Source organism: Diadema antillarum, unplaced genomic scaffold (assembly GCF_040938485.1).
Source record: "Diadema antillarum isolate AM-2024a unplaced genomic scaffold, OU_Dant_1.0 seq00000651_RagTag, whole genome shotgun sequence".
NCBI lineage: Eukaryota > Metazoa > Echinodermata > Echinoidea > Diadematoida > Diadematidae > Diadema > Diadema antillarum.
In genome coordinates, this window is record NW_027271564.1 from 901,333 (window position 1) to 926,097 (window position 24,765).

Consider the following 24,765-nt stretch of genomic DNA (forward strand, 5'->3'; position numbering starts at 1 on the left):
TATCCTTCCTCGTGGGTTCAAGCACATACTTTGGCTGGAAAACCAAAGTTTATTTCTTTATAAATAGAGAGTTTCATATTAAAGTGTTTAGCCACAACGTCATAATGAAAATAGCAACAAATCAGCGCTCAATAAATGTGATGGACAATGGCTCAACAACACTGTGGGAGTGATGAAAATTAGGTAATCGTTGAATAATCACAAAAGTGTTCAGGGGAACTTAAACTTTCTTCTTTCAATTTAAATCAATGCGGATCTGGCATTACTTTTTTTTTTCATCATCAACCAGACATAATATACAGAAAACAAGCCAAAGATGAACAATAAATAAATTGAAACTGGACATGTATAAGAACTTGAAATATTGTTTAAATGTTCACGTAGCAATGCAAATGCAAAAGTGAGGCACACACATACATGATAGCACCTCTAAAGGAAACATTGCGCCATTAACTTTCCTTATTGTGTTATTTTCATTTAAAAATGCACACACAAAAAAAAAAAAATTACAAGGAAACTTTACTACAACCAGGGCATGACAGACATGCTTCTTGTGTGCATGGATTTGTAGCTCAATATAAATGGAAAAGTGAGGCACACATAACATAACTCAATATCCATGAGTCAAACATTATGCATGATAGTATCTTCAAAGGAAACATTGCAGCATTTTACCTGTGTTACTTTGATTTAAGAATTCACCGAAAATTAAGAAAACTTTGCTGCACATCAGGGCAAGTCAGATATGCTTCTTGTGTGTATGGGTTTGTGGCACAATGTCGGAAAATCTTACTAGCATCATACACTGACGTGTTCTTGAAGTTCATGGCTAATGCCCAGAACGAAGCCCTCACTTGGGATTGTAGCAGTACATGAATATGCCGCCACAAAATCAAAGAATGCTTCAAGCACCCAAGCATATTTGACGATGAAGACACAGTGGGCTTTAAAGAATCTGTCAAATTCTTGCTTCCGGTCATCTCCAGCCTGGACTTAGTATGGTCTTGTCCAGGATGAAAAAATACTGGATGTACGTCTAGTCACTCCCTTATCTGACTAAGCAGGGCTGGCTGAAGGTGGCATCTTTAGCATCACTGAACTTCGCGCTTCTCGCTCGTGATGTATACGTTTCGCGCGGATCAACTTGGCGTTTCCCGTTTGCTAGGGCTTTCAGGTGGGAGAATCTCCAGATCAGAAGATGCTTGGGGCTGGGGTTGGAGTCTCTGCATCAGCAATGCCATGAACATTGGTTCCTACCTGAAAAGAGATTAAACATGTATAGCACTACTGATATTTCGAACTAAATTTCACTTGAATCGTTTGAGCAAATGACAAAGGCTGCAATTATTATCAAATAAACTTTGCATCACATAGAGGGAAGTTAAGTTCTCAGTGAGAGGGCACTCTGGAGGGAAAAAATATTAAAATATAATTTTACATATTGATCTTAAATACAATGAACTAATAACATATTCATCACATAACTATTAGTTTGTGATGTACAAGTAAATATTTCTGATATATTTCGGAACATATTATTTTAAAACATTTTGTCTCATCTGGTAAACCTCAAAGCCTTGAAAAAAATTCCCAGAAATCAGATTACTTTTTGCCATCATCGGGGTGGGGCCTACTTGATATTTACATGTTCCAGACTCATAAGATATTTGATGTACATATTATTACAAATCAATAGAAGTCAGCATGCATTTTTAATCCGTAATTTAATGAATTTAAAAGAAAACTGTCAAAACACGGTAGATACCCCTACACAATACTCATTGCTGAATGTTCTAAAGTTTGTTTGAGAAGAATCGCTTCAAAAACACTGATATATCAGAGAAGAAAACTTTGCATTTCTCACGACAACATGAGAAATTCAGATTTTTAAATTCCACCTGTTACTGAGTACATGCAGATTCTACACGAGTCTTGCTTTGTAAGATACGAAGCTCAAATATTCTTCTCTAAACATGAGCTGGTACTTAAAAGCCCAATGAAACATGCATATGTATTGATAATTCTCAAAATTGGAAGCTCAATGATTTGATCATAAACTGATTTCAAGTCTATAAACATTAAGCATATACTGTACTTACAGGCACATAGTCATTCTGCACCAGGTACTGCTGGGCATCCCTCGGGAGCATGAGAGGTCCTCTCCCTTTCTTCTACATGGGGATGTTGGGTCTGTGAAGCATCGCTGCGAAAGTAGTGACATTCCACAAAATTCCTATAGAATGGAACACAATGCAATTTTTTTTTTTCAACTTTACGTATTTCACCCATTCTCTTGAACATATTAGATATGATGTATTGTATCAGCTCTGACAATCCCTAACATTCAGTTTTCGACTTATTATCAATATCAGTCTATGAAGAGCAAACTCGTACACATTCACTTTCCTGAAAAGTGTAATAGCAATGAAGCATAAACAAATGAGTAAGTTTTACTCTTACACTTTGGACAGAAATTGTTCCAGTAATTATAATCAATGCCACAAGATCTATGAGGATTGGCGGAAGGACTTACTGTCTCCATCCATGTCTTCACATCTTCTTACGATGTCTTGCAACTAAGGGTGGTTTCGCTTGGCAAGTGCAAGATTCTATTGACGTAAAATGGCCCCCATCTGTTCACCATCTCCTGCACTTTTCTCGGTACAACTGGGCAAAGTCCGCATTGATCTGAAAATAAACACAAAAACTGTGAAATATCAGTGATAAGGAAGTGGAAAATGAAAAACAGAAATGCTTGACAAAAAAAAAGGAAGAAAACAAATATGCTTCGGGGGTATAAACGGTCGCCATAGCCACATTTCTAAATTTTTATGTAATTAATTATTTCTTATTGGTCTCGAGGGTTGTATTTCATGCTGGAGGAAAAAATGAGACCGATATCTCTGATTTTTGTTTCAGATGTTATCGTTAAAACCAATTTTTAGAAATACCAGGGATGTCTTGCATATCTAAACACCAAGAAGGGATAGTCCTGACAGAGTACTCCTTGGAGTACAAATTATACAAATAACAGGTAATTTGCATTCCCTTTATCTTAAAAAATATTGAAAGTAAAAAATAAAAAAAGGCCTCATATATTGTAAAACTTCACTACATTCTCTCATTGGTGTATGTGATGCTTAATGCATACATCTCAGCCAGAAGTGTAGATCTGTAGAATTTTTAAGTCTAGATCCTTCTACTCAAACACAGATCACCACATTGATTATGCTACAAAGAGAAAAACTGGAGTAGAATACCTTTATCCAGGTGCGAAATCTTGTTCCATTGCACGAGTTAATCCCATACATTATTTGTTTCATACAACGCCTTCAACAATAACACTAATAAACAGACTTACTAGTTCAAGAAAGAGTCTTGAATTCAGTGCAGAAATGGCAACCATAAGGCCTAGGTGTCCAGGCCTACTACTGAGTGGTAGTAATAATAATAGAAGTATTTTCATGGAATGCAAATCAGTAGCACATTCACATTACATACACATGTACGCAGCCGAGTGCAAGTAGCATTGAAGTTGATTATTCCAGTAAAGGGCAAGTCCAAGATAAGGTCCCCTCAGAAGGCAAAATTTCATCTTTGCTCAATATTGACATGTTTGGTATCATTTTGAAGCTTATGAGTTGAAGTTTTGATTTCCATGGAGGAAAAAATTATATTACGTAAATTTATGCAAATTTCAAGGGCTTCATTTGCATAAATGTGAAACACAGCGTTACGTATGGGACATTTATAAAAATTCATATTAATTCAAAGGAAAGCAAATGACATTTGATTAATATGTGGACATAAGAAGTTCATCAAATAGTTTAACTTGGTATGAAAATTTAGGGATTATACAAATGATTATGCAAATTAGCTCGTGTCCTATCATGAGATGTCCCATACGTAACAAATTGAGGTCATTTTTTTAGGTTTTTTCTGAAATTGCTAAGGTTATATTAATGCCCTTTTGGAAAGTTCTAATTAATTGTTTAGAGAAATTAGATACCATAGAAAAAAGAAAAAACAGTAAAAGGAATATTTTTTATTAGGCATTGAAATAATGTTACGTATGGGACAAATGCGTTACGTATGGGACATCCTCATACATAATGCATGTGAATGCATGTAGCTAGCTGGGAAGGTCTCTCAGTACACAAATGGTCAATCATCCTGAAGAAAGCATCCCAACATTGTAGCTACTTTTTGAGTTATAGACACTTTAAACAATACATGTACTTGACTGAACGATTTTCAGAAAGGGGGAGGGGAAAATGGCAAAATACACAATGAAAAATCAGCATTAAAGGGATGGTATAGTTTTTTGCAGAAATGGGGATTCAGTTTTCAACATTTGATGAGATGATTGGAAACCAATTATATGAATTACTAAAGAGCATACAATCCTAAGACTAGAGGAATTCAAAGTTTAGTGATGGAGATCCACTTTGAAATGGTTGTGATATAAATATTTTAAAACAATATAAAGTAAAATGATTTTTTTTTTTATTGCAAGTGATACACAAATTGTCCTTATTCAGGTTTCAATAATAGCCACGACAAAATTCATGGGTATACATACTGAGGTGTGACTCGAATCAATGACCTGACTGCTAGACAGACATCATATATCTACTCGATCACTGGGGTTCCACGCAGCAGGTATTGCTTATTTATAAAAATTAATATTTCTTGTGTCAAGTTGTTTTTTATTGAAACGAAATGGCAAACTGCCCTTCATCAATGGAAGTAAACACTTTAAACTATTCAATTTTTCAGTAGTAACTATCCTGATAAAAATAGGGCATACATACTCAGGTTGGTCATAAAATATAGAATATGATTAAATATGATTATGATGGTAAATATTTGAGGAATATTGTTCCCTTGTCAATCTGGATCAGTATTTGAGTAGTTTCAACTGATTCAATTTCAATAATTATGCAAAAATTTGTTTATGGGTATTTTGCAAAATTACTTTGCAAAATACCCATAAACATGTCTCTCCACACACTAAACGAATGGGGGACAAAGGGCATGCATACTCAGGTTGGTCATAAAAATATAACAATATGATTGAATATGATTAGGATGGTGAATATTTGGGGAATATTGTTTCCTTGACAATCTGGATCAGTATTTGAGTAGTTTCAACTGATTTTACTTCAATAATTATGCAAAATACCCATAAACATGGTTCTTCACACACTAAATGAATGGGGGACAAACTGTCCCATACATAAGTGTCCCATACGTAACACGTCATGTCTGTCTTTAATTAGAACCTGTAATTAGAGCTTTTTGCCTAATGACATGAAACTTACCTGTGATAATCTTGAGTGTTGTGACTTTCATCACAGTGAGTTACAAGTTGTAGAATGAAATACTTTCAGAGAGTTTTGAGGTTGAAAAAAATGTTCAAAAAAACAAAATTTTTCTGGTCCCATACGTAACGGCACATGTTTTCTCTTCTAGAATATAATTGTGAAGGTCATTTTTCTCCATTTTTTGCATGATTATACTTCTCCTAGATATCAATCACCATGATAAAGTTCAATATGATCAAAAGCCATTAACACTATTTTTCAGGTCATAAAAGTCTCTGAATGTCCCATACGTAACGCGCGTGTTATCTTGGACTTGCCCTAAAATGAGTGACATGATGCACGCTTGATAGTAAGAGTGTTGAATGCACACGCCAAAGGTAATTGTTTATTGTGACATCAGACTCAGTAGACCTACATTGTAGTCATGCAATGGAACAGAAACTGTTTATTAATTGTAGACCCCCTATTTTAATATGGGAGTCAATGGAAATTGGTGATGTCAGCCAATATGGCCCATGCGATAGAAGTTTTTACAGTTCAGAGCTTGACGCCACTGCACTGGCATTGCAACATTGGCGCCCTAAACCCTGGGGTGCTCATCACACAGGGGGCTTCGTGTTTGGGCTGGTCGCAGTTCAATTGTAGCGCCCATAGGGTCTACGTACTATTGGTGGCCTAAACAAAAACCCATCTAACAGCATATGCCCTACATTTTATCACAGCATAGTGGGGCATGATAAGGCCTAGAACTGTGCCTTTCTACGTAGAAATTGACAAATTAAACCTTACAAGAGTGTAGGAAGGGGTGAACTGACACTAACTTGTTACTGTTACTCAGTGTTAGACGACAGATAGGCCTACGCTACAGTAGCCTGTTATGCCCATAGCTTTACCTTTCAGTCAAGACACCAACATCGTAAATCATTAGGTAGAATGGGCGCTTTATAAGAGTCCCTGTATTATTACAATTGTACTTGCAGTTTCACCGAAATAGAGCCCCCACGGAATACTAGTATAACGTTAGCCTACATGTAACTTGTTACAATGTTTGGATAGACACATTAGCCATGAACAGCTAACGTTAGCACTGGCGCTTCAGGGATGGACAGCGCTGTATAATACAGTGGCAAGGCTCAAACTCGCCAAAAAAAATGTAGGGCGGTTAGTGCACATCTCTTTTATCTTTGGTTACTGAGTCCCAGAGTTATCAAACACATTCTTAAGCATTCATACAGTAATATGCTCACCTTTAAGCAACTTGGTCAAGCTTCCGTCAGATCATACCCTCAAAAAACTCCGGCCTGCATGACTTCTGCCTTCAAGACCAACTCAACTGTTCGAGTCAATAGCGTTTGTTTGCAAATGGTCGATGGTAGGTACAAGTACTAGTACATGTACAATGTACATATTGTGCACTGAATGTGTGTGTATGACTACGCTATCTAGCATCGCATGAAGCAAAGTGACGGCCAGCGCCAATTCCGGTTTTAGGCGGTTCAAGATAGCGCATGACGTCATTTACAAGTCATCTGATTGGCTGAAAGTTTAAGTCCTTGTTAGATTTAGATTGCGAACAGCTTCGACACTCAACTTTTAATCGAAGCCACCTAAAATAAGTCTTAAAGACTTAAAATATTTTAAGTCGTAAGAAAGATTTAAAATTTAAGTCCTAGAAATTAAGAGAGTAATCAAAAATTTTGGACCTTTGCCTTTGCGAGGGAGCGGAGCGACCGAGCGGGGGGAGAGGGTGTGGGAGGGGGATGTCCCCCCTCCCACGGGAGTTTTTGAATAGTTTTATATCTTAAAATGGGGCCATTTGCATGGTGCATATACAAAAGTGACTTTTTCGGCATGGCAGTGCGGCTTAGAAATAAGGTATATGGCATATTAAAACTAAGTTATAACGAAATTTAAGAGGTTTTTGACAATTTGCTGGAACATCATCTTGTCACTTTTTTCCCTGTTGTATATAGGGTAAAAAGCCCTCAAAAAACAAAATTGTCTTTTACAAAAAGTGGACCTTTTGATTATTTATTTATTTATTTATTTATTTTTTTTTTTTGGGGGGGGGATGTCGTAACGACAAGAATCCAGCTCCTGATTGGCTGTTGCTATGGGTAAGTTGCCATTCCAGCAAGAGTTGCTATTTTTAATTTTATCATTATTATTATTATCATTATTATTCTTTTTTTTTTAATGAAACGGAGCCTTATTGCATACAACCGCACGCTCGTGCACAGACAATTGAAAAGGACAAGGACGTCTGCGCTCGCTCGATCGTTTGATTTGTGCTGGGTGCGAGGTGCGGGGTGCCGATGGTTTCGTTTATTATGGGGGCGTGCTTTTCAAAATACTGACGTCACCGGTCACGGGCGGGCAGGCTTGTTATGTACGATCTCGTTTCTTTGATAATGCTTCAAAATTGGGAAAATAACTCCTCGTCCTCGTCCTTTCTTGCCCAAGCTTTATGTATCTGACGTCAGCCACCGTAGCTCCACGGATTTCTGCACTGAAATAATGAGACTACCGTCATATAAAAACCATTGTGCCACGCAACACCAGGGCAGTGCGTAAACATCAAGTTCATCATCATGGACATGGCTAGCTATACTGCTTGTCCCTCGACCTCTCATGCTACGGCAGGTACGGGGGTGGGTCCGTCTCCACCACCTGGCCCGCAACAACTCGACGAGAGTCCCGGTCCATCACTCCCTCGGCGACCCGAGTCCAGCCCGACTGCGGACCGCGAGCGACCGTGCCTTGTATGCGGAGATCGTGGCACGGGTTTTCACTACTCTGCATTCTCGTGCGAAGGTTGCAAAGGTTTTTTCAAGAGAACTGTGCAAAAGCAGCTCCTATACACATGCCGTGGACCGGCGGATCGTGAGGGAAGCTGCGATATCAACAAAGCGAGTAGGAACAGCTGCCAATTTTGTCGGTTCCAGAAATGTCTGACCATGGGCATGAGAACTGACGGTAATTTACATTGACTAACGTTAGATTCTAGATTCTAGAAAGTTTCTAGTACTATTTGTCTAAAGTAGAAACTCCTAACAGTTAACAAGTTAGAGTCTTACGAGTCAGACTTTAGTCGTTAGTTGAGACGATATCTATTATTGGATGTTGTAGGAGAATTGTACGTTTTGTCGACTGAGACCAAACTCACAAAAGAGCTTTGCCTTTAGTTTAGGGCCTTTTTTTTGGGGGGGGGGGGGTGTATTGAGGTTAAGTCATGTTGATAGTATTGTTCGCCTTTTTTTCCTCTAGACCGAATCTCGATGTACCATTGGTACCCTAGATTGCTAGAGCTCTACATTTTGGTGTCAATTTTAGATTATTTTCATTTTTATATATTAGTAATAATCTGTTAAAAATCAAAACTACAAGGTCATGATTCTACCCAGTTTACTTAACTTGCAATGCATCTTTTTTTTTTCTGTATTTTTTTTTTTTTTTCAAACAGTTTCGGTTTTACAAAGGTTTAGACATTGTCTTTCATTGTAACGCAGCTTAACCACAGATCTTGCTGGTACCCGTATGCTGGTACTTTTGAAATGATTGATAACAATAGGCTAATTTATTATTTTTTTTTTTCTGCAGACATAAGGCTCTTTAGATTTCCTAGGCTGCTGTCATGAAATAGAAAATTTGTGGTAGCGATACAGTGTCTAACACAATGAGGCTGCAAAATGCAGATAAGGGTCAGTACAGAGTTTGAATCTAGACAAGGAAAACATTTGAATTGTATTAACCCCATCGAAAAGCAGAATGTGTGACCCCATACTTGCTTGTTTAACCTTCCATTCACCTGAATGATTTGAATTCATATTCAAACTCCAAAAATGTTGTTATTGCTCCATTAATGAGTCAGTTTGTTGTTTTTATTCTCCAGTGGCGGATTCAGAGGGGGGCGCACTGGGCATGCGCCCCCTCTTTATTTATTGTTAAAACAAAAGAAATAAAAAGAACAAAATAAGACGAAACCTGGAAGTAGCACCAGAAATATTGGTTGCCCCCCCCCCCCCCCCCCCCCCCCCCTTCCTTTCCGGAATTCCTGGATCCGCCCCTGTTCTCTACGGAGCTATCAACTTTAGTATCCTGTCTTGATCTGAACCCGTTGGAGACGAGTCCCGAGTATACTCGGGCAAGTTTCTATGGGAAGTGCGTGTTGTAGCTGAATCAAACAGTCCTCAAAAGGTTAAAAAGAAATTTAAAATACAATATTGATATGAATTCCAGTGTTTTGTACAACACATTGCAATAGTATATTTTGATGAATGTAATATTGATTGATATTTCGTAATAGAGAGTAAATGGTATTTTAACTTTTATGATGAAAAGTATGTATGATTATGATAGGGATAATTTTGGGGAATAAGACGAGGTTGAAGGAGGGAAAGAGAAGAAGAGGATGGTGAAGTTTATAAGGAGGGGGGGGGAAGAGAAAATGAAGAAAAAGAAGATAAGTACAGTGTATACAAAATATGAAAAGAAAGTTGTTTTTTAGCAAGGCTATTTGTTTAAACAAAGCAAACAAGAACAGAGATATGGATAATGGTTATTGTATAATTGATTTTGTTTTGTTAATGGTAAAAGTTAACTTTATTGTGCAATAGTTAATGTTTTTAATGTATGCTTACAAGTATATTTGAATGTATTCATGATGATCCTTGTAAGATGTCTGCAATTCAGCCTCCTGGCTGCAAGAAATGTTATTCAATAAATACCTTTCAATAATCAATAAATAATAATAATAAACAATGATTAAGTAGAAATTGTTAATTTTCCTGTTAGCTGTCAGGGAGGACAGGTTGCCCGGGGGTAAACCAAAGACCAAAAAGCTTCGTGCCACACCCTTGCCCCAGCAGCAGGCTGCCTCAAACTCCCCACCAGATCCCCAGCAAAGTGGCCAGCCACCGCAGCCACAGGCGGACTGCAGCGGCCCCAAGGGAGTCGCCCTCTACCAAGACCTCAATCGGGATGAGGCAGAGCCGTGGCAGGTCACCATCCAGGAGCTGATTGCTGCCAATCCCCATGCCGTCCCACAGATTGTTGGAGGTAAGTTCTTACTGCTCACTGCCTAGCGGCTTTACTTCAAGTAGTATTTGCAGGCTAAACCTCAAATGAGGGGGATGGGGGAGGGGTAGGGGTTAGAGTGGAAGAGGGGTAAGGATTTTCCTGTATATGGTGGAAGAGGGAAAAGGGATGGGGAAGGGGAGGAGGGGTAGTGGTGGGGGAGGGCATGAGGGATGGGGTTTGAGGAGGGATAGGAGAGGAGGGTGGGGGGGGGGGGAGAGGATGGGGAGGCGAGGAGGGGTTGGGGATAAGGGAGAGGAGGAGGGGTAGGGAATAGGGAGATGTGATCTTGCAGGACTCTTGTTTTGGAAACAAACCAGTAACAAATTCAAACAATTTCATTGGTGGAATTTTCCTGAAGGCATGCTTCTACAAGCTTGCTTCTAAGGTGATTCAATTTTCCCAATAAGCACAAATTATTCATTGGTATCTATCTTTTCTAAAGGTCTTTTGTATACAATGTAAATTCATACTCTCCTTTTGATACTTTCTTTTAATAATTTTCTGGACCTGTGCGTACAAAAAATGTCACTGTGTGTTGAGATACTTCGTAGATGGATTAAAAAAACTTATCAATTTAAATGATTAACGCTGAACGCTGTTTATATTGCAAAATGGAAGATTTTTTTTTTTTTACTGGAGCACAAAAATATTTATTGAATTTTAAAATGAAAAATTTTATGTATCATCATTTTGCATTCATCCAGTAGAATATTCCCCAATGATTGCCAACGACAGTACTTGGTATCATGCAATCAAAGGAAAGTTGGAGTTAAACTTTGTGTTTGTTCTTAGTTAAGCTGACTGAGCTGTGTAGGAAACTATAAAATCATGATAAGCCGTAAAACACAATTGTCACTAATTCAACACTGTACTCTGGCGCTGGTCCGATGATCCATGTAAATCATTGTCAGACCAGTAACTTTTTCAGGAATGGACCAGTAAAAAAATGGAAAAACTGGGTACCTGCTGGTCCAACAGACAGGTAGGACAAGTAGAACAAATGGGGGTTAGTGTACAGCCCTGGCTACTGTGTACATGTAGCTCTTATTGCTTATTGATAATTTTCAACTGAATTCAGGAATAATATGTAGCTGTACATGTACTCACAGAAGGGCAACCCAACTAAAGTATGAAAATGCTGTGAGTATAGAATATGTTTGTGATATAGATATATGCAATACTTCATTATATTTATGTGTGAAATGTTTGAAACCACTATTCTAGATGACATTTGTGTTTTTATGTGGTGACAGGTATACACTGTAGATCATCAAAATACTCTGTAAATTCCATTTGATAAAATTAATGAAATCAGGGATGTGATTTTTCATTGATCAAAGGAGAATGGTTTTGTTTGGAGATTATGCAAGTATCTAGTTCTTTTTTTATTCTTCTTTCCTGATTAACATTGCAGTCAAGAATCTCCTTTTCTTAGGCTCATATGTGTGGTTTCATATTACCTCCGCCAAGGGAGGAGGTTATGTTTTCATTACCGTTTGTTTGTTTGTTTGTTTGTTTGTTTGTCTGTGTGCAAAATACTGTATACGCTATATATTTCGCGAGTCGGGAGCTATTCGCGAAATTAACAACACGTGAAAATATTACCTTCCAAAATGAATCCCTTGCCTTGATGATACGACCATTTCAGTACTAGAATACCATGTCACGGCTTACCGAACAGACCATACTGGCTAAGCTTGTTTACGCACGTCCACGTCTACTTACGAATACTGTAATGAGCCAATCCATTATCGCAAGGGGACCACTTGTCAGAAATCTAGCGCGATGGACTTAAACACTTCAAAAATGTTGAATTGTAACTTACTAGTTCGCAGAGTTTGGCAAGTCTTTTTCATGCAGTGTCATTCTTATATGCTAGTAAGTTGAAAATTCACACTTTCTCTGCCACTTCATATTTTCTCTGGTCCCCCAATCGCGAATTTAATCACTCGCGAAAATGTGTGACATCAGCAATTCGCGAAAATTTATGTACGCGAAAATTATAGCGTATACAATAACTACAAAATTTGTGCACGGATTTTAATAGCTGAAACTTGCAGGAAAGGTTGAGAATGACACAAAGACAGATGATTCAATTTTGGTAGTGATCCGGAAATTTTTATGGATTTTATGAAGGTTTTTTTATATTTTGGCAGGTAGGGTCAATGAACTTGGGAGTTCAAGTTTACGTATTTTTGAGATTTTTATACGCGCACTAAAGTGAGTGCTCTAGTTTCTGTTAGGGCAAGGCGCGCTGAGCAGCTGAAGGTTTGTGACGTAACAAAGGCTTTGAGGGAAATAGGGCAATTTTCAGCATGCATACTACTTACTAGTAGGTACACTGGGTGGAAATCACTGATCTTTGTGGAAGAGCAAGATCATCGGTGGAAATGAAGTAGCTGCTTAGCGGAGGTCTGCGCTCTCAGAGTGCTTTTCTAGTTATGATTGTTTCCTCTTTTTTTTTTTGAGGGGTTAGAGCCTTTTCTAAACAAACAAAGTGTATTATTAACTCTTAAAGTGCCATTGCATGGTGTAAACCCCATGTGCACCACATTAGGGAGCTTTAGATTTTAGACGCGCAGACATTCAGAGGGAAAAAAACATGTTCTGAGCGTGCGCAGAAGCGCGCGTCAAGTCGATCTATTTTTAGCTTGCGTTGCCGGAGTTTTTCACTATGCGTACTGGGCTATTTTTACGTCCGCACAGTTTGCGACGTAGAGAACTACTTCATGCACTGGTCATATGGGGGGGGGGGCGCGATTTTATTTTTTATACGTTGCATTCCAGCGTAATCTAAAGCTACTTTTCAACACGACGCAGGGGAGAGGAGAACGTCCAGCGCACTCGTCTCAAATGTCCGCGCGTCAAAATCTAAAGCTCCCTATTATTCTGAGACTGTGACATAGTCATGCCTTTGGAAACCATTTCATTGATCAAATCTGTGTAACTTAAAATTGTCGGTAACCCACGACATGCAACGAGGAAAGTTATAGAGAATTTGCCAATCTTTGCTTTGATACAAAAATTGCATTTAATTACAAAGCTGTGATTACTTTTCTTTCAAGTGACCAGTAGCTGCATTATTGTAGAGGCATAATAGTTGCACACAAAACAGTGACTGAAACTCAGAATTTACTCGCAAATCCACTTTGGAACACTGTTTGATAGTCAATCACCACATGAAATGCAAGCTACATGTGACAAGAATGGAACTGCAAGAAACGGTTTCATTGTACTGTGGCACTCTGTAGCATTTGACGATTTATCTATCAGTTTGGGCGGATTTGTGGGTTTGAGCAGAATATGCGAACTTGGCACGCTGTTGACCGAGTTGGACGTGCAAACGTGGCACATAAAGAGTTAATGAAGTGAAGTTTATAGGAAAAAAACAAGTGATGTTGTACTGTAGATTTTCTTTTGTTATCTTTGTCATTGTTATTTTGTAACCATATGTCCCTAATTTTGTTGTGAAATTTTGTTATTCATACTTAAGTCAGGAAAAATGTGGGGTTAAATTCAGATTAGTGACGTTTCAGGACCATAGAGAGAATTGATGAAGGGAAAGAAAGAGAGAGAGAGAAAAGGGCACAATATTGACCTTTAGAAATTGATAATGAAAATGCTGGGTTTCAAACCCTGTGTTTCCTGTAACAGAAATGTCGGGAGGGCCCATGCCATCAGTGCTTGGACTCCAGGATGTCCTCGTGCCCCCCTCACCGGAGGACGGGTCGCCGCCTCCTTCGTACTCTGTGCGGGGCTTCACCGTCCAGGATCTGATGCAGGGCGGGTACCAGGAGCTGCACATGATCATCAAGTGGGCCAAAGCTCTGCCAGGTTTCCGCCAGCTGCGTCTGGAGGACCAGATGGCCCTCCTTAAATCCTCCTTTATGGACCTGAATGTCCTCAGGGTGTCCTTCAGGTGCGTGGTTATCACCCCATTCTATAGGTAGCATTAGGTGTCTGCTCCCAGGAAAGATGAACACCTGTAGTTACGTAAGATGCACTGTTGCACTGGTGCACTGTTCAGACATGCAGTCCTTTGTAGACAGAACAGACGTATCCCGAAATCAGTCATTTTATATTGTAATTTCATGAGAGATTATGTCATATATGGGATCCCGCTAGTGCACGCACCACTCAATTCGTTAGTCGCCGCCATCTTGCTTACATGCAAATTTCTGTGCTCGGAAAATTCGCTGGAATTACACTTGCAAATTCGAGTTTTCATTCGAGTTGGATCGACTTGATAGCTAATATTAACTCAACGGGAAGTTTTGCCAGGTTTTTTCTGGTTTTAACGATAATTCTTTGGCCATCTTTTAAACGAAATTTCGTGAGGAAATGTTTTTATTTTGTTGCGAAATAATCATTTTGTTGATGAAATGACTGCTTTTGTACAGAAATATTCCATGCGACACTTGGCGATCCATGGTCTTTGTCCATGGTTTAAACCATGGACAAGATTGTACCACCTTTGTGAATTTGAGCCTTTGTGTTCATCTTTCCCTCTCTGTGTGTCTCTCACTTCTCTCTTTTTCTCTCTCCCTGACGTGCGTGGTAGATCCATGACAACTTACCCCATGATCCAGTTCACAGACAAGCACACTCTGACGGTGCCGGAGTGCAAGACCTTGGGGTGGGGCGACCTGAGCGATGCCACCGTTGAGTTCTGCAGCACCCTGCAGACTTTGAAGCTGGACCTGCCCGAGTTCTGCATCATGAATGCCCTGGTCCTCTGCTTCCCAGGTATGATGGCCAGGGAGTGCAGAGACTCCAACCCCAAGCACCTTCTGATCTGGAGATTCTCCCGCCTGAAACCCCTAGCAAACGGGAGACTCCAGCTTGAAGTGCGCTTCACGCACATCACGAGCGCGAATCCCTTGTTGTCTAGGGTTCTAGATGCTCTCTCGCGCTATCTAAGGCTAATTTTTCAACATACAATGAAATTAAGTAAAAAATCATTTCAAGCGGGAGAAATTAAATCTCAAGCGGGAGAACGGGAGATTCTGCAAAAATGGGCTTTCGGGGGGAGATCTCCCGTCGAAAGCAGGAGAGTTGGAGTCTCTGGGAGTGTCCCAGAACAAGAGTGGTTAATGACGAAAAAAATTGGAAAAAAATGATCAATACAATCATGTTATCCCCCCTCATTCTCTTATAATAGTAGCAGTAATGATGATAATGATGATAACAACAATAATAGTAATAATGATAGTAGTAATAATTATGATAACAATAATGATTATAATAATGAAAATAATAATAATGATAGTATTAATGATAATAATAATGACAATAATAATAGATAATGATAATGATAATGATGATGATAATGATAATAATAATAATGATAATAATTATAATGATGGTGATGATGATAGTAATAATAATAATAATAATAATAGTAATAATGATAGTGCTCAGAATAGATTTTTCCCCTCTGAACATCCCCGTCGCAAAAATCTAAAGCTCCCTAATACTTCCAGCCATGCAGCCAGTAATTACGGGATGTATAGTTAGCTAGCAAATAGGTATCTCTCACCGAGTTAGGGAATGCTTGCTTAAGGGGTATCTCACTGAGCGGAGAACGTTTGTAAACGTAGCAAATTTGAGATTTGCCAACTTTTCTGACAAATGTTTGTGAATAAATGAGGGTTCGCTTCTACCATTAGTGACAGTTAGCAACTTTTAGTGATGTGTAGCAACAATAAGCAACACTTGAGCGAATGTTTGCGAAATTGTTTGCGAAACACAGGCGGCAACTATTAGCGACTGTTAGCAAATGTTAGCCGCAGTTTTGCAAATATTAGCAACTGTTTGCCAATCCCTTGCGACAATTTGCAAATGTTTTGGGACCTGGAAAAGTACCAGGCGATTATGTATAGTCAGACCCATAAAACAAACGTACAAACTTCCACTGCATTCATGATCAGATCTGTGGTGACCACCGTTCAAGATGGATTTCCCAAGAAGAGGCTCAACGTGCTATTATCCTTGAAGAGCTGCTTTGCCTGGCTGCTGCTACAGCTATTGTGCAGCTTAAGAGAAAGAAAGAATATGATAAAAAAAAAACCAAGAAAGGAAGAAGAAAAGAAAGACTGGGTCAGAGAGTCGTTGTTGGTGAATATGAAAAGCTTTTGCAGCAATTACATGATGGCAATGTCAAGAGCTTCAAAAACTTTCTATATGTGACCCTGCACCTCAAAACAAACAAGTCGCCAGACATGAATTTTTAGTTAAGACCATATTCTGAAAGAGCAGACTTTAAGCTTTAAAATGATGTATAACTCAAATCAAATGGACTCTCCTAACCTATCTAAATATTGGAAAGAAAGCACAAACTCAGGAGAAGTGTGAACTGAGAAAAGAGGCTCTGAAGTACAGTGTCTATTCAAGCGCTTAATCTTTACCAAACCCTGCTGGCTGTGGGATGAAAGGGACAAAAAACAGGAAGTAAACCACCAGAGTAACAACAATAAAGGGATTATCAGATTAAACTGAGATTAAGCATGCCTCATTAACACATTCTGTCCATAATTAATGCCAACTTTCAAAGCAGTAGCACTATCCTTTCAAAAGTTATTAGAGTTGAAAGTGAAGAGTGTGGACAAGGTTTTTCAGAAATGAAAAAGGGATTCTAAAGACACACCTAATCACACTATTCTACTAAAAATGTTCCGAGATAAACTGCTAAAAAAACACACTTTCTTGCCCGTTTTATGATACCAAATTTTAGCACAATGTAAAAGAAGGCCCGCTCTTTCAGAAAATATGAAAAAGTCAAGTTCGGCTAGGTTGACCCATTTCACTTATTTTCAGTCCTCACGCAAAATCAGTGTTTGCGACTCTTTGTTCGTTTTGAGGTGCATGGTCACATATGACAAATTTCTCTCAGTGGGTCAACTTTATATAGGAACCATACGGTTACTTGTTCGCTAGCAGTGGCGAATCAAAAAAGAAATTTTAGCGACACCGCATTACGACCGTTTGCAAACTCTTAGAAGTGTTTTGCGAATGTTTGCAACTGTTAGTGAAATTACAAATGTGCAAAGAAATTTTGAACATGTTCAAAGTTTCTTTGCGTCAAAAAAAAAAAACTGCTTGCGAGAATAAAGATCATTTGAGAACTCTATTGCAACTATTAACGAACCTTTTGTAACCTGTAACGAACCCTGGCGAAATCCAAATTTGCTACGTTCGCAAACGTTCACCACTCAGTGAGATACCCCCTGTAGTGTACAAACTCTTGCCACAAGGACCCGATAACATGTTTACATGTGAAGCCACACAATTAAGGGGAAGGTTGCAGATGGAAATTTGTCCAACAAGCCTTATATGGTTTCAAGTGATGAGTGATTTTGCATTTGATAGACATCAAAATCTATTTTTTTCATGTTTATTCTTGTAAATGGCTTCGGTTGGCGATATTGTAGTGGTTCAATCCAGGCACTGGGCATATGCTCTTTTGCACGAAGTATTCAAAACAAATGAAAAAAAAAAAGAACACTCCCTGAGAGTCCTAGGTGTAAGTGAGGGGTATAAAATGTAGTATGTACATGTCTGTTTTGCAAATTTTGAACCTGCATGTTGGCGATTAGTACTTCCGCTCTTCATATGGGTAAAATTTGAATATTAATACATGTGACCTCTATTGTTGTGGAGGCAACCTATACACTACGTGAACTCATTTTATTTATTTTTTATTAACGTTGTACTAAACTGGATTTAAATATTATTTTTGATGGTTTTGAAATTGATGATTTTATCACAATTAAAAAAAAAAGATTTGTTTGCAAAAACATAGGGAGTATGCCTGTTTCTCATGAGCAAATGTATCATATCCCCAGTTGAAGCCTCTTATAGGAAATCCAGTCCAAATATAAGTTAGTCTGAGAAGAAAGAGTAAAATATTACGAGTTCAATGGTAAAATATTGATCAAAATCAAGTGAAAAAATGAGGAAGTTGTGACATTTTGAAATTTTGCTATATTAATTTTCCAGGAAACAGTTCTTGAACGGTCAACATGAATAATGCAAATGGCAAAGTGAGCAATCACATCGTATGTCTGATGCCTAAATCTTGGTGGATCTCACTGATTACTATTCAGAAGGTATTCAACCAGGAATGGCATCATGTTTCAGATTTCAATGACAGAAACATCATCATCTATTTGTACATGATCAGTTGAAAATTGTGAGGTTATGTCGTGGTTAGCTCGCTCATTTGCATGTTCATATCCACTGTACAAAAACTTTTACCATTGAACTAGTAAGATTTTACTGTATCTGACTAACTTATACTTGGACTGGATTTCGCCTTAAAGAGAGTGTGTGTCTGTGTGTGTATGGAAGTAAACCCACATAAAAAAACAAAACAAACAAACAATAATTAATGTTAAGTACTTGAAATGTGACCAAACATGTAAATTACTATTGCTACTGAAGTTGTTTATTTCAAACATCAGATTTTTTTTTTGAAGGTGTTATCAAGCCCATGGTTATTTGATGTAAACTTTAGAATATTGCACGAATGAAGGTAAATTAGGAAGGGAGAGAGAAGAATGCAGCCAGTTACTGTTTTGCTGCGGTAGCTTAAAATGTTTCAAGTTAATGATTGTGAGACTGGTATAGGGGGAAAAACAAATCAATTTCTGTCCTTGCATGATAGAAACACTGAATCAAAACTGAAGTCGAGAAGCCGTAGAGGAAGATAGCAAGGTTGGAAAAACTAAATTGAGGAAGATTTCAAGGCATACTTTACTAAGGGCTGATAGTCATTAGTGACTGCAACTGAGATTAAACATGATTTCTAGTGTGGATATTAACTCTTTCTGTGCCATGGTGTAAACCCCCTGGGTGCCACATTATTCTGAGACAGCAACATAGTCATGCTTAGGGAAAACATTCTCTTTCTCACATCTTTGTAGCTTTCATAGATTTTTGTTATGATGGATATGGAATGGGCCAAGTTGCAGAGAAACTGCCAAGCTTGGCTTCAATGTAAATTGCGTATTAAACAACTTCATTACCTCCGCCAAGGGAGGAGGTTATGTTTTCGTTACTGTTGGTTTGTTCGTTCGTTCATTTGTCCGTGCGCAAAATAAGTCAAAAAGTAGTTAACGGATTGGGATGAAACTTGCGGGAAAGGTTGAGAATGACACAAGTACCAAACGATTAACTTTTGGTAGTGATTCGAGAATTTTTGGGGAATTTATGAAGGATTTTTTATATTTTAGCAGGTAGGGTCAATGAACTTGCAAGTTCAGGCTGCGCGCATTTGAGGTTTGCATGCACGCACTAAAGTGTGTGCTCTAGTTTCTGTTAGGGCGAGGAGCGCCGTGCAGCTGGGGGTTTATGACGTAACAAAGGCTTCTATATTGGGATATAGTTCGGGCGACTCTGCACACAATGCAGTACGTGTGGGTGGAAATAATAGAAGAACAAGATCAGTGGTGGAAATGAGCTGCATGCTTGGCGGAGGTCTGTGCTCTCAGAGTGCTTTTCTAGTTATGATTATTTTTTCTTTTAAATGACCAGTAATTGCATTTTTGTAGAGCCATGACTTTTGCACACAAAACAGTGACAGAAATTTAGAATTCACTAGCATGTCTAGTGTGGAATACCGCTTGATAGTTGATCACCACATAAAATGCAAGCTACAGGATTGGAATCACGAAAAACACTTTCAACAATAATCATACTGTGACCTTCGTTGATTTATTGATCAGTTTGGGTGGGTTTGTGCGTTTGAGCAGAATATATGCGAACTTGACACGTACGCCGTCGACTGAGCCGGACATGCAAACGTAGCACATAAAGAGTTAAAGGACAAGTCCACCATCATATACATAAGGATTGAGAGAATGCAGCAATATTAGTAGAACACATCAGTGAAAGTTTGAGGAAAATTGGACAATCCGTTCAAAAGTTATGAATATTTTAAGTATCTGCACAGTCACTGCTGGAAGAGAAGCAGAGACTCCACACAACCCCAAGCACCTTCTGATCTGAAGATTCTCCCGCCCGAAACCCCTAGCAAACGGGAGACTCAAAGTTGATGTGTGCGAAGCGTGAAGTTCCTAGGGCTCTAGATGTTCTCTGGTGCTATCCAAAGCTTATTTTTTTAACATATGATAGCAATAAGTAAGAAATCCTTTCCACCGGGAGACACAGAGCCAGGGCGGGAGAAATCAAATCTGTCGAAAACGGGAGAGTTGGAGTCTCTGGAGAAGACTACTACCGTGTATGATGTCACATGCGTACAAGCATATAGACCGATTCTGTGACGCGCTATGTGTATTTTTGGCATGGGCAGCGCCATTAACATGGTGTCTTAGCCGACCCCCCCTCCCCTCTACCCCACCCCCTTCCCCGCGCGGAATGAAAAACTGATGCATGGTCGTTTTAGCCAATAGGCGTCTTCTACTGAGTGCGCGAACGCTTGCTTAGTGCGCAAACCTTTGTTACATGTGCGCGATAAACATATTGCCCGTGGGGTGGGGGAGAGGAGGGGGGGTCGGCTAAGACACCTCAAAATGAGCTTATAGCTGCACCCAGCACCACAAATTGTCTGCTGCCCTCAATGAACCCGAATCGGTCTATAAGAAAAATAAAAAGAGAATTTCACAAAACTTTACTTTTTGAATAAAGTGCACATTTCTTCGACTTGCTACTGACATATGTTAAGAGTAATATTATTCCCCCTGCCTTCTGAAAGAGAGAAGTCGAGTGTTCTTTTGTATGTGAGAAAAATGGAAATATGTTGAATTTTCTGTATTCTTTCTTTATATCGTTGTACTCATGTGACATCACAAGCTATGGTAGTCTTTTCATCCAGCCATGACTGAGCAGAAACTTCAAAAATTCATAACTTTTGAAAGGATTGTCCGATTTTGCTCAAACTCTCACTGATGTGTTCTACTAATATTGCTGCATTCACTCAACCCACATGTCTATGAAGGTGAACTTGTCCTTTAATGAGTCTACCCCCTGCCTTGTTTTATTAGAGAGACAGAGTTCCTTTGTTTTCCAGAGTAGCCCGCATCAGTAGGGGGAACTTGATACTGTAGTGTAGCAAACATCAGTTGTGATGTACATCTGAAGAGTTTGTTCGCAAAAACCGATAAGTCCATTTTTGAAGATTTTGAAATACGGTCTCTGTCATAAAGTACAAAATAATGCCTTTTAAATGATATATTGGTCACTACATGTATATAAAGGTACATTTTTGAAGTTGTGGTTAGAAGAAGCAAAAATTTTCTTATTATTCTCTTTATTTTTCTGCACCTTTAACTCTTTATGTGCCATGGTGGAAACCCCCTGTGTGCCACGTTATTCTTAGACACAAAGGTAGTCATGCTTTGAGAAAGAATTCTGTTTTACCATTTGTATAACTTCTACAAATTTCTGTTAAGATGGGCATAATAGTAGGCAAAGTTAAAGAGGAATGCCAAGCTTTGTTTCGATATAAATTGTATGACGTCTCTATTTTCAATTTTTCTTTTGAATGACTAGTTGCTACATTACTGTAAATGCATGACTTTTGCACATTAAATCGTGACAGAAACTTAGAAGCTTAGAGCAAATCTAGTTGGGAACATCGCTTGATAGTCGATCATCACATAGAATGCAAGCCGTATATGAGAGGAACAAAAGCATGAGAAACGCTTTCATTGTGCCGCGGGATTAGCAGTGATTAGCGGTTTATCGATCGGTCTTGGCGGCTTTGTTTGTTGAGCAGAATATGCGAAGTTGGCACGCCGTTGACTGAGTCGAAGGTGCGAACGTGGCACATAAAGAGTTAATCGCAAATATCTCTATTTGGCAAATATGGACTTATTGGTTTTTGCGAACAAACTCTTCATCTGTACATCAGAAGGTAACATGTGAGAGTTTTATACTGCTCATCATTTCTTTCGTTCACACACTGTGTAATGTCTCAGTGTGTTACATCAAGCGCTATGATGTATGTACCAACTTTGACTTCCAATTCCACTTTTAATAAGTTAAAGGAGACCTCCGGATGATTTTCAAATTTTTACATTTGAACAACTGTAAATTAGTTATACTGAGGACAGAGTTTCAGAATTTGTGATAATTGGGATGAAGAATAAGAATATTTTCAACATTTTGAGCAAATTGCAATGAACAAGGATGATGACATGGCAGAGTCACCATAAGAATGCATGAGTTGGGGCTCAAGGAAGCAGAACAAAAGAAGAAGGCATGCATATATTATACACAGGTGAACGGCAAGCAAGCGGTATTGTAATGGCATTACATTGCTAAATTTCTGAAATATGTGAACCTCATATGTCATCATTCTTGTTCAGTGTAATTTGTGTTAGGTTTTTCAAAGTATTGTTTCTCTGCTCAAAAACCACAATAAATTCCACAAATCTATACATGGAGTTGTCGATTTATGTACTACATGATGTGAAATTATGAAAATCATCTGGAATGTCCCTTTAATAGTGACATACTAAAAAGTGGACATTTTTCGCTGTGTTGAAATGCCAGCCCATTTTGTGTGACATGAAAGTAATGCAAAGAATAGATTTTTGGTTCTCATTTAATGTATAGTTTATCTCTTCGATTCTGCAGAATTAAAAACTTATGAAATTCATTCTACCTGGCAGATGGCCAAAAAATGATGTGAAAATTTCCATGTTAACAGTTAGGTTAAAGCACAAATAAAATGATAGAAACCCTATCAGAGGTGGAGGTAGATTGGAAAAGTTCTGAGAAATGTAATCAGTTTAGCATGTTTCCTGGAAGCAGCAATACCTGTGTCTACAGCTATTAATTTGTGTTTGAATTTTTCTCAAATTTCATTCTTAACCTGTTGCGGACGGACTGGTTTTTTACAACACACATTTCCCATAGACACTTGCTTGAGTATACTTGGGACTCGTCCTCAATGGGTTAACACTAAGATCATTTAAGATCAACCTGAAGCCTTCACATCAACTTATTGTTAAAGTGTAATGTGTGAAACACTCATAAACCATAGCGCTTAATATCTGCGTTTTAAGGGCATTGATAGGAACTGAGTAGTTGAATTAATGATATCGAATATAATTACAAGTATGAAAAGTTGCATTAGAATACAGAATATAAGCACACGCATTGTGATATGATAGACCCTATAGCAAAACAAAAATTACGATTGCATGGGTGAGTTTTGAGCATTGATTCGAAATGGTCTAGACTTTGAGCGTTTTGAATATAAGTAGGAAGTTTTGTGTTGCTTGTTCAAGGGGCATTCCAGACGATTTTCTTAATTTCACATCATGTAGAACATAAATCGACAGCTCCATGTATTGATTTGTGGAATTTATTGTGGTCCTTGAGCAAAGAAACAATACTCTGAAAAATCTTAAACAAATTACACTGAACAGTGTTGATGACATAGGAGCCTCACATATTTCAGAAATGGAACAGTGTAACTCCATTACAATACCACTTGCTTTAACAAGTTCACCTTTGTAGAATGTATGTATGCCATCTTCTTTTGTTCTACTCCCTTGAGCCCCAACTCATGCATTCTTATGGTGAGGCTGCCATGTCATCCTTGTTCATTGCAATTTGTTGTAAATTTTGAAAACATCCTTATTCATTCATTCATTTATTCATTCATTCATTCATTCATTCATTCATTCATTCATTCATTCATTCATTCATTCATTCATTTCCATATCAAAACATAACATTTACAAAAGTCAAAACACAATTGCCTTGGTACAATTTATCCATTTTTTTTACAACCCAATCACTATAAATTCTGAAACTCTGTACTTGGTATAACTGATTTATATTTCAGTTGTTCAGATGTATAAGTCTGAAAATTATCCGGAAGTCTCCTTTCACTATGTTATATTGCAGATGCACCTGGCCTGGTGGAGGTGGACCGTGTGAGGGCGCTACAGAAGCGTTTCTTGGAGTGCCTGCAGAAGTATGAGATGTCCACGCCCGGGGGTAGCGCCCTCCGCTACGGCAAGCTCCTGATGCGCCTGCCGACCCTGCGGAAGGTCAGTGCCAAGGCCATGGAACAGTTCCTTGGCCTGAAGCTAGCCGGCAAGGTGGAAGTGACCAGTCTAGTGGACGAGATGATGAACTGCACCATTTAGGCAGTTGATTCCATGGTTTATTGTGGATAGTCCCATGATGACGGTCTAGGTATGATTCCGCATGTTTGTGGGGCATTTTCCCAACCATTACCTCTTGGGGGAGTGGGGGGGGGGGGAGGGGAGATTTTATAGTAACTATGGCAACAACTCAGCAACAGCCAATCAGCTATGAGTGTTTGTGAGTGACACTGTGGTAACTTTTGTAAGTTTTCCTTGTCAAATCTCTAGATCCT

The 24,765-nt window shown here is 38.7% G+C and overlaps 1 protein-coding gene across 1 annotated transcript; it reads left to right on the forward strand.

Annotated features, from left to right (window-relative positions):
- Nucleotides 1-7,707: 7,707 nt before the first annotated feature.
- On the forward strand, nucleotides 7,708-24,532 carry LOC139736520 (steroid hormone receptor ERR1-like). The gene is made up of 5 exons (XM_071647270.1): nucleotides 7,708-8,303; nucleotides 10,122-10,385; nucleotides 14,061-14,325; nucleotides 14,968-15,152; nucleotides 24,288-24,532. Exons 1-5 carry the CDS (start codon nucleotides 7,919-7,921, stop codon nucleotides 24,530-24,532), a joined length of 1,344 nt encoding a protein of 447 aa, XP_071503371.1. The 5' UTR covers nucleotides 7,708-7,918.
- Nucleotides 24,533-24,765: the final 233 nt, after the last annotated feature.